Source organism: Trifolium pratense, linkage group LG4, assembly GCF_020283565.1.
Source record: "Trifolium pratense cultivar HEN17-A07 linkage group LG4, ARS_RC_1.1, whole genome shotgun sequence".
NCBI classification, from domain to species: domain Eukaryota; kingdom Viridiplantae; phylum Streptophyta; class Magnoliopsida; order Fabales; family Fabaceae; genus Trifolium; species Trifolium pratense.
This window is the reverse complement of record NC_060062.1, coordinates 26388279-26399610: the sequence shown is the minus strand read 5'-3', so window position 1 is coordinate 26399610 and position 11332 is coordinate 26388279. Positions and strand designations below refer to the sequence as shown.

General features: G+C 34.0%; 1 protein-coding gene across 1 annotated transcript; it reads right to left on the bottom strand.

The window, feature by feature from the left end:
• Positions 1-4885: 4885 nt before the first annotated feature.
• Positions 4886-10366, bottom strand: LOC123920969 (WD repeat-containing protein 43-like). The gene is made up of 7 exons (XM_045973335.1): positions 10133-10366; positions 8341-8427; positions 7194-7432; positions 7010-7092; positions 5593-5704; positions 5442-5516; positions 4886-5352 (listed from the first exon to the last, which is right to left on the bottom strand). Exons 1-7 carry the CDS (start codon positions 10137-10139, stop codon positions 5167-5169), a joined length of 789 nt encoding a protein of 262 aa, XP_045829291.1. The 5' UTR covers positions 10140-10366; the 3' UTR covers positions 4886-5166.
• Positions 10367-11332: the final 966 nt, after the last annotated feature.

Here is an 11332-nt window from a genome sequence, read left to right as displayed (position 1 = left end):
AATAGTTTTTATTTTTTAAAAAAAATTATGTAAGCATTTATTTCTCATAAGTTCTTTCATTGTAAGATAATCTCATTCGATGCACGTTGAATAATATATGTGTGGTGCCTCTTTCCGAGGCTCGAATCTTAGACTTATTTACATTGTGGGAGTTTAATTCCTTGTAATACATTTAACTCTCATTGATCTTTATAAGCACACTTTATTATTTAGATCAATTTATTGTTGACGAATTAAAAAAAAAAATCACGGCAAAAGCTTACGGCGTAAAAAAGTGTGTAAAGAATAAGGGAGCTGCTTTTATTTATTTTTCAAAATATGCATTCGTGTGGATGATTTTTGTTTATTTTCTTCTTCCAAGTAATATATCCAAACAAAACTGTGTTTTATCTTTATCTAAAAGTGTAATTTATGTGGTTTTTAAAAACAACGGACAAAAGAAATAATAAGACGATCATTCTATTTTATATGGGCCAAATACTATTGCTAGCCACAAGCTTGACTATAAAGTTTTTTCTTCCCCTATCATTCTCTTATCTTTCGAAATAACACTTTTGCCTATACGAATAAAGTTCGGAACAAAGATTTCGAATTTTTTTTACTGTTAGAAATAATATTTAAAACTAAAAAAAGTTTAAAAATTATGTTCTAAACAATATTTGTATAGACAAAAATGTCATTATTTCAGAAGGATAAAAGACTCATCGGGTGAGAGGGGAGTGAAAACTTATAATATATTGTTATTGTCAATGTAGGGACTTACAAGAAGGTCACAAATGCTATAACGAGGCACTTCGATTAAGAAAAGATCTTAAGCCCATTAGTACAAATATGGAATGTAAAATGAGATTTCATTTTACCACCTATTGGTTATTCGTGCGTCCTACGTGTTTTCTATTTTATTCTTTTGTTACTTAAGTAACAGACGCTATAAAGATGAGAATTTTTTGGAAAAATGTTGGCTGCTAGTTACGTAACGAACATTATAAAGGTATGATATTTTTTGGGGTGTCCGTTATTTAAGTAGCGGACGGAGGTATTTTTAATTTAAATAAAATCAATTTGAATTTAAACACCCCTACATATATGTGGGTGGCTTTCTCATAGGATCAATAAGGATGAGTAGACATTTATACCATGTTTGCAACTTAGTCCTTTAATAGGGAAATTTGAATTTATTTATATTTATATTTTAGGACGAGTGAAGTATTAAAATAGTTATCAGAATGAGTAATGATGTATTAAAATAGTTATAAAATAAATGATGTATTAAAATTCAGTCAACATATAAAAAAAATATTCTATATGATAAAAAAAGTCCAAGTTTGACCATCATTAATGTCCTAATGTTTTTGGTAAAAAAATATCCTAATGCTTTTGATCATCAATTATTTCATGAATCTAAAAAATAAATTATTATTTTAACAAAAAGATCGGAAAGAGGATAATATTTTAGAGGATTCTTTCATTGCCTATAAATATATACTCCTTGTTCTAACACATTTATCATCGCAAAATATCAACTTTGCTTTTCAATGAAAACTCAATTGAAGATGTTATTTAAGTTTGTAATGTTACTTATTCTTATTTCAGCAGGTACTATAGTTGGGAATGTCAAAGCTACAGTACCCCCTTGTTGCGAAGTTAAACAAGTGCCAGGTTGTTTAAAACTTGTTTGTAAAAGGGGTCCATGTTGTCGTCCTCCTCCTTATTCTAATGTTTAAAAGTTATTTTGTATTTGAGAAAAGTCCATCTCATATATAATAATTACATTAATAAATTTGGCTAAGATTTTTTTTTCTTATTCTCTATTATTGTTTGTCTTTTTTGAATTTGTGTGCGCGTATAAAGAACAAACACAATCACACAAATTATAGTTAGCTTTTGAGATTCGTTTATTGTAAAATATCTGTTATAATACTTCTTTTTTAGATGATAATTTGATTGATCAAATGGACAATAGTTTTTGTGAGATGAATGCATATGAGAGAAAAATGTAGTATTGCAGTAGAAATATGATTAGGTTCATCAACCATCATTTAGGGGTGACAAGCTTAGATATTCGAATTGAAAAAAATAAGAAGTCGTTGATTTAAATTTCCACCCTAATATTTTAACAATTATTTTTAAAATATAAATAAGTCAAAGAAACTAAAAAAAGACCTTTAACTGTTTTCCTCTTCCCTCTCACGATCTCGGGTAAGGGTCATTTTTTGTTTTCCTTACCACTGCCGAGTTAATGGGTGGTTTCCCGAGTCGTGGCTCATTAATGTCGGATGTGGGATCTTGTCACTCTTAGGCCTACACTGGTTTTGGGCTTATCAATCTTAGTATAGAAAAATTCTCATTTCTTTTCTTTCTCAGAAAACTTCTGAAAATGTTTCCCAAAGTTTTTTCCGTGTAAATTTTAGTTGAAATTACACTAAAAAAAATTCAATAAACGTTTCCATAAATTTTTCGCGTGAAAAAAGGAGGGAGGGTGGGAGGGGGATGAGAAATTATCCTCAGTATATGGTTATGGATCCTTTAACTAAAGCAAACCGAGTCGAAATGATTTATGCCGGTTCAAAATTTGAGCATGATTTGTGTAGAGCTAACATTGAAAGGGGAAAAAGATTCAGACAATTTAATTTCTCAACCTAAGTTTTTTTTAATGAATAGTAATGCATCATTTTTATTGCGAAGCAAATTTTTGTGTAGATGCTTTGGTTAATCATAGGAGTTTAATGGACATGGGAGTGTGTTTATTGCGCTTTAATCTTATTTTTTGGGTGCAAGCCCTCTTATCTTTGGGAAAAAAAAGAATATGAGAGTGCTAGTAACTAAGTAAGGCAACCATTTTGTCAAATAACCAACGTTCATAGGATGGGCTCCTTCATTCAAGCTCATACCATGACATTTCCTTTTTGACGTTACCGCAGCTGTAGCGTACAGCCTTGAAGCAAGCTTTCTCTCTAGCCATATCAAATGGTTATGATAGGGTAATATTCGAAAGCAATTGTCAATAAGTGGTGCACGCTTTGCTTAATAATTATATGTATGAGAATGAGTTAGGAACTTTGTTATCATCTTGTAGGTCCCTACTTAACACAAATGTTAGTTACAACATAGTTTTTACTCGGAGGCAAGCAAATAGAATCACTCATAACCTTGCTAGAGTTTTTTTTGCTTAAAAAAAAAAAACCTTGCATAAACTTTTCCTTTCATGAAACATAATTTTTTCTATGAATATAGACAATTTACAAACATAAAAGACCATATGAACTTCATGAACCTCCATTAGCAAATGAAAGCAGAAAAATGTGCGAAAATTATGTTTATGAGCTAAAAAGCTGCCAAATTATTTTTTAAAAAAATTCTTTTTTATAGTGCACAAGATTAATTGGAAACATTTTATTTTACAAAATATCATTGAATGATTTATATTTTTTTATGCAAATGTATAATTCATGTTAAAGTTTTCAAAACATTGTGAAAGTTTTCAGCAATTTGTCCATTTTCATCTTTGATGTGAGTGTATAGTTCATGTTTTCAAAACATCCTGAAGAAAATTCAGCAATTCAGCAATTTGTCCATTTTCATCTGTTTGGCATAAAATAGTGAAGGCGCATGATTTCTAATAAAGGCACATTTTGCATGGGATCACTGCTCAGGAAAGAAATAAACATAAGTGAAAATTAGTGGAACTCATTAAAAATAGATCTCATTAATCTTCACTTATACATATCTCTCTCTTAAACAGAGAACAAATAGATGAATAGTAAATGGAGCAAACTCAAACCCTATTTATACAACACCATCACCATGTTCCACATCTTCAAGTTTTGTTGCAGTCTTCCAACACCAAACATCACAATCTTTAGGTCTGATTTTCAATTTTATTTGTATTTAGTTAATGACAGCAACTTTGATGGAAAAATGAAGACTCGTGATTATTGACTATGGTTGAAGGGGTAGACAGTTAGCAAGAAAGCAACTTCATGATTTTAGTCTAATTTTGAACTTGAAAAGTTATTAATTCTCAAATATCAAGTGGTAAAGCCGCAACTAAAGATAAATAAAGGCATCACAGCTCAAGAATCATGAAAGTCGCACTAAAATTCCATTAGCTGATCAAAGCAACTACTCTTTGCAATTTTAAGCAAGTCCTCAATTAAACTTGACTAAAAAGGATTTCTAATGAATTTAGGATGAATAAAGGCATATTTTGCATGGGATCACTACTCAGGAATCGTGCTACTTACACTAATTCCATTTAAAAGGGCTACAGAGGGTCCGCCCTCATCCGAAAAGGCACCACCTGCGTCATTGGATTTCTTTATTGCTTCCAAAATACCGTAGTTGCCGCCACATATCTCTGAATCACTTTCATTGTCTCCATTGGATGCTCCAGATAATGATACTAATCCCATTGCAGCAATGCTGTTTGCAATAACATTTATATCTCTGGTTCCAGTGTAAAGACCGCGGCTGCCAGCAACAAGGACATTGTTTTGGTTTTCATTCAGATTGGTTAAAATTGCTGGGAAAGGATCTAACATAACCTGTTGGTTACCCTGGCTTGAGCCACCAATCAGCAACCTTAGAGTTTCCCTTGCACCTTTCACCACTGCATCCGATTCAGAGATCAGTGGGTTCACAAGATTTGGATGCAGCGGTGGAACACTAGTTGACATTGCAGGTCCAGCACTCACGAGATAGCCCTGCCCCGAAGAACAGACATCAATTATTGGGACATGAACGATTGGATCACACATTAGGGGTGTGAAAGTGGGGATCTGTTGAGATGTTGGTAACGACATTCTGACTAATGGTTCAGGAAAATACTTACAAGAAAAAGTCAAATGTTCTCTTCAACTCAACAGATAATATCATAATAAATAAATAATAAAAAGCAAAATGAATTCCATGATCATGTTTTCACTCAACCAATCCTCCAACATGCAATTAACCCTATTTTCTCATATCAATCACTAATATCAATTTCTCAAAATTGTTATGCTTTGTGGGAAAGCAAATGTATATGGTGTTTCCAAGATATTACAGAGAATACATTACTAACATTCTCTAGCAACTCAACTCAAGTGGTATCAACTGCTATTGCTGGGACTTAATCTTGTTATGACAAGTTTTGAAAAGAACCAAAAAAATGTTTACATGACATCATTAATCTTCCATCATACCATCACTACCGTCAATGTCACTAAGATTATCAAATCCTTCATCCGATAGTTCACCATCTTTGCTATCTTTGTAAGTTTCCATGACATCCTCCGATTCTGCCTCACTGTCATCTGTGTCCACATAGATAATTGGTACTGTTTCAACTTCGTCAACCTCCTCATCAAGAACCTGTTCAAAAGAAAGAAACCATGCACCATAAACATGAGTTGATCATGAACTTCAAGTTAACTATTTGTAGACAGCAGAAAGAAGCTTACCCCAGTGTATAGGATGTCTAAGAAACTTGAGATTTGGAAGACAGACTTAAAGGTGGAGACTCTAGACTCGATCAACTGCACAAAAAAAGACATAGGTAGAGCAATTGACAAATTAAATGTTAATCGAGTAGAGTTATCATGCAGCACTCACTTGATACAAAGAGTTCAAAACTTTTAAAGAAGATTCCTGGGACATTATTCCACTTGCATGCTGTAGAAGCAGACACTTCAGCCATGGAAGAGCACATGACAAAATTGCACCCCTACAATGAGTAAAACATTATATATATACAATTCATCCATAACCAAAATTGCACACCTATAAAAGAAAGAAAGAAAGAATAACTTGTATATATAAGTCATTTGCAGTCGATGCAAAATACATAAGTTTAAAAGTTATTTTAATGGTAGTGTGGTTTTGATCAATGTAGTCAGGTTCGCGATCCTACGTAGGATCGGGAGGCTGGTGGAGGGTCGTAAGGTCGGGATCGTAGCTCGATTCGTAAGAACCTACTTAAGGGTAAAATGGTAACTTCACATATATACATATACACAGAACCACAAAATAATAATACATGAACACAGACAGATGAAGGAAAAATTAACACAGACAGGATAAAGGAAAAAATGAGATAGATGAAAATAGAGAGATGGATGAGATGAAAACAGAGAGATGGTTTGAAACAGAGAGATGAGATAGATGAAAACAGAGAGATGGTTTGAAACAGAGAGGTGAGATGAAACGAAAGTAAAGGAAAGGAACGAGATGTTAGGTTTGAAACAGAGGAAACAAAAGGAAACAAAAGGAAAGGAACGAGATGTTATGAAGGAAGCAAGGCTGAATCACGATTGAAGAATTGAGAATACACATGACGGCGTTTCTTTCTTCTCTGCGTATTTTTCTTAGGGTTTCTGAGAAAAAAGAAGTGTGTTTTGTACTCTGTGTCTTGACCCGACCCGGTTTGACTGCAAGGCCCAACCAATTTTAAACCCAAATCGTTTTTTTTTTACGAACCTGGTATCTGCTTTACGCACCACCACAAAAATGCGCGAACCTGACTTCAAAAAGCCCCAAAAACGAACCTCCATGGGTTCTTAGCTCGTTTAGCCTTCATGAGCACGTAGGATCGTACGATCCTACGACCCGGTGCGCGAACCTGACTACATTGGTTTTGATACAGTACATAGAAGGCATAATTACGAATTTACGATTATCTATTTGATTGCTGCTAAAGTTACTGCATATGGATATTGTCTATGTTAATATGATATCATTTTAAGTGTTAATAATAATACTTCAAGAACAAAAAAAAATTGACCACCCAATTTCCCGGTTGTTAACAAAGAGCATCATCTCTTTGCTCATGCTTTCTCTACCAAAGTCACTGGACTGCCATTTTTTTTATCCCCCTTTCCCCACCCATACAAGAAAGAGAAAAAAAAAATTGAAGATCCAGATGTGGCCACTCATGGAATAAATCTATCAAATAAGTTAAATGCTTCAATAAGTACACAAACAGGCATACCAAATAAGTTAAATCTATCCAATTATTGTTATAATGTATTACCTAGATTCAATAATGGAAATAAGAGAATTAAGAAGTTTGAGGACATTGGATGGGTTCAACTGCGCAACTGACTTTATAATAACCTGCAAAAGGAGTTACATCACATATAAGAGACTGAGAAAGTGGTCAATTTAGCATTCAAATATAAAAACAGTTCGGTACGCAGGAGAGAAAAAAAAATAACCTTCTCATCTTGAGTATACAAGCAATCCAACAGAAGGGCGCGGTCATCAGCATTTAATGCTTGCTTAAGCAAAATATGTACACTGTCTGCACTTGGAGGCTTCAATGAAACCAAAGATTCTTGCTCTTTTTCACTCTTGGATTTGTTTTCATCCAGTAAATTGAGACCGGCAAGTTTCTCTCCCATTGTTGGCTCACTTGGATCATCATCAAGGACTCCTTCTGCAGCCTCACATTGATCTACATTCAATGCCAGCGCCAAAGTTACTCATCAATAGTACTTCACCGATCACCAATAATTAACATTCAAAAGATAAATAAAGTGGAGTGAGGATGTCAAGGGTTTGATTACTATTCAAAAAAAATAACAGATGGTAAGACTACTCATAATACCAAAGCAAAGCATATAGTTTAACATAAATCAACATGCAAATTGCAAACAATTTTCATAAACAAATTATCTTATTAAAGCTAATCATGAGTTTATGGAAAATAAATTTTCTTAGACCTTAGCATATAAACTTTTTCTTTTAATCTTAATAGCACTCAAAATTCTATAGCCTAAAATAACTATTGTGAGTTGAAAAGTGATAGAGAGCCGTGTGTGAGGGGATTAGGAAACGGGGCAATTATGTAATAAAGAGTATGGTGAGGTTATATGGTATATAAAGAGTGGGTTGAGATGCTCGGTTGGCAAGTTTGTTATGCCTTAATAGTTAATAGTAAATTTAGTGAGGTGGTGTAAGTGTGGGATTATGGAAGATTGTAGTTTGTTATGGACAGTTGGCATCTTGCCTCTGTACTCTGTGGGCATTAGGATATTCATCCTTTTGCATTTTACCTTTCATTTTCAGAAATAATACACTATTTTCCAGTATTTGTGCATTTTAATCCATTTCTTCTATATTCTGTAAGTTGCGGAATTTCGGGTTCCCAACAAAAAGTTTTGACATGCAAAACATACATAAACCAATAGTATAGGCACTTTTCAAAATTCTAGATAACAAACAGTTGGCAGTAAAACAGTAATCTTAATTTCAATGGGAGCAAAAGACCAAGAACATGGAATCCAAAACACAGATAACCTAACCAAAGAAGATGGATAGCTCATGCTAACAAACAATTTAAAATATTATTATAATCCTTACCGAAATCCACCTTCTCAGTTGTGGTTGGAAGATCAGGATCAGAGGTTGCTTGTCTTTTCTTAGACTTTTTGCTTTCCTTTTCTACGGCTGCTTCCAGTTCCAAGCCAGATTGGCAGAAATAAGAGTTTAAACATTTAGAGAACTTGTAAAAGACAAACAAACTTAAAGCTAAGAATGAAATAAGAGTATCCCAACTAAAAAAATTGTGACATTTTATTCCATATGGAATTTCATGTTGGGAAATGATTAATACAGCGAACAGTATCTCACGAAGCAATCAAGAATGATGTGGCACCTTTTTATTTAATTAAGTTTAATTAATAATTTAATTATCTCTCTTTCTGGTCTCTTTTCATCTTCCGCTCTAGTGACAACACTTAATCTTCTTCTCTTTGCAACTTTGCCTTGTTCTCCTTCCAAAATTAATCTCTCTCAAATAATTGCCATATCTTGTCCCTTTTTCTTCCATAATTTTTCTCAGAGGTGAATATATAAAGTGGGGTTTTGAAAATGAAGATTTTTATAATAGATTGGGTTTGGAAATTCTGTTATGTGAAAACTTAAAAGCATTAGAACTCTTTGAAATCACTTTTGGTTCATGATGGTAGTATCAGTGAGAGGGTTTGCTAGCATATATTTTCTAATGATTTGTGTTGGCACTGCCGAGTTTGACTCAGTAAGGCAGCCAGACCCAGTACAAGCTGTGATGGAATTGTGTTTGGTTGCAGAAGCTTCCATTGAATTATGAAGCTCACAATAGGTCACAATTTTGCTTGAATATTTACCAATTGGATATCATATTGGTTTTTCCTTTGAGCTCCTATTTTGGATTTTGACTTGGTGGCTCACTTACTGGTACCCATGAGAAGAAATTTTTGCAAGAGAAGAGCACTTAGAAAGAGGTTTTGGGGCCATGCGGTGTGACGGCAAAGTGAAGCGGTTACTTACTACTTACTAGTATTTGCCCAAATTTTTATTTAATTTAACGAGGAATAAAAATATAAAAACAATGTTTTTTATACTGTTGATTCACATCCTGCCGTGATTTCTGCTAATAAGTCAATTTCATTGCCTAAGATACATTAAGTGTGCGGTTTGTGAACTTTTCGGGACAAAGTGTGTCGCGAGATATAGCAATGCTGTTTATGTTTTATCCAAAGAAAGAGTTACGGCCTACATAGACAAGCCCTGCACCTGGACATGGACTCGACATCAAACCAGATGTAGTTCTCGGACCTATACGTGTACTAACTCGGCTACTCCTCATCAAAGAGGTTTATCCCAACCCATTCTAAGAGTCCTACTGAACTCTCACCCTCCTACTCAGGGTTCGACCCGGAGCATTCCCCGGCCCTTCTTCAAGGCTGGTGTCCCTTGTTCGAATAAATAGCTAAGTGTGCTTAACACACATCCTTTGGACTCACCACCTATAGTTGGCCCTCTAAACACCATGTGTTAAGCATAAGACAACAGAAAATTTATTATAACATATGAAAAGAAAAGGACAATTTGAGTTAATGTTAACTTTATAAATTCTCATAACACGATTTTCTTCTACCCTTATTTCTCCTATTTATACATATGATATCCTGTCTAGCTGATTAATGGCTTCTTTAACTGTCCCTCTACCATGTATCCTAACAATGAGCTTATCAACAATCTACGAAAAACAACTCCCACAAGAGCAGAAAATATATTTTCTGAAAGCATGATCTAATTCAAGATCACCTAATATTTTACCTAAAAGAAAGCAAGAAAAAAAAAAAAAAAACAAGTATTTAGTATATCTGACCTTTCATCTTTTTGTCTTCCCCCGTGGTTTGTAATCTGGATGCAGTTATGCAAGTGCGCCTTTCCCCCGTGGATTCAGTTTACCACAGAAGCTAGGAATAATAGTGGCTTCAATCAGAATTGATTTTGGATGAGAAAGCCAAACATGAATGTTTTTCACTTTTCAAGGTAGAAACAAGGAAAACGCGCGTCTAGTCTAGTGGTGCTTGCTAGAATTGAAACCAAACACAAGAATAGGAGAGCGAGCGGCTGTGACTGTGAATAATACTTAGACCCGCCAACCCGCAAAGAAAGAACCGCCCGCTTTGGTTATCACTGGGCCGGGTATTCCGGATTGGGCCGGACGGGAAATTTTTTTACACACCTAGGTTAACTTGTGAGGTGTGTTGCAAGATGTTTTCTTTCTAGAAACTGAAGTTTTTACTAGTTCAAATTCAGGGAAAATTTGGTTAACAGAAACCGAATTTTTTTTCAAGGCAAAAAAAATTCAGTTCGTAGCAACCGAAATTTTTATTGAAGGGCAAAAAAGTAAAATTCAGGGGGAAAAAAGAACCATGGGGACCTAAAGAGAAAACATTGTGTTGCAATAAGGGAATGTGGATGTCATGATTCTCAATGTAGATAGTAATGCATTGAGCTACATCAATCAAAATAAAATTTCATGTTTATCGTGTAATATATATTTTGTTTGCACTTTGAGTGGAAATTTTTCTTTTGTTTTTCTATATGTATATTGGATGGGGATGAGAGATCCATTGTGTAACTAGGGTAAGGAATTTCATGAAGTAACATTATATCAGTGTTGAATTTCAAAGAATATAAAAATGTGTTATACCTTTTTTGAAATATAAAAAAAAAATGTACTAAAGTGAAAATTATGCCAACGAATAACATGTAAGTCGTGTTTGGTTTAAGTATAAGTGTATGTTTGGTTTCAATTCTGGAGCATCCAGAATTGATTCTGGACATGTAGAATTGATTCTGACTTGTTTGGTTTCTCAAAAGTAGAATTGATTCTGCCTCCAGAATTGATTCTACTTGAAGCTAGAAATCGTAGCTTCTGATTCTAGAATTGATTTTTACACTCAAATTTTTTGTTCAACTCACTTTTTCATGAATATATCCAAACATAAACCACTTCAGCTTAAAATCAATTTTGGCCAGAATTAATTTTACAGAATCAATTCTGCCAAAATCAATT

Excerpts from the sequence above, each read along its gene's own strand:
- LOC123920969 (XM_045973335.1), bottom strand. Across the intron at positions 5,517-5,592 it reads TTTTGAACTCTTTGTATCAA|TTGATCGAGTCTAGAGTCTC; the intron begins GTGAGTGCTGCA and ends TTTTTTGTGCAG. Across the intron at positions 5,353-5,441 it reads TAGACATCCTATACACTGGG|GTTCTTGATGAGGAGGTTGA; the intron begins GTAAGCTTCTTT and ends TCTTTTGAACAG.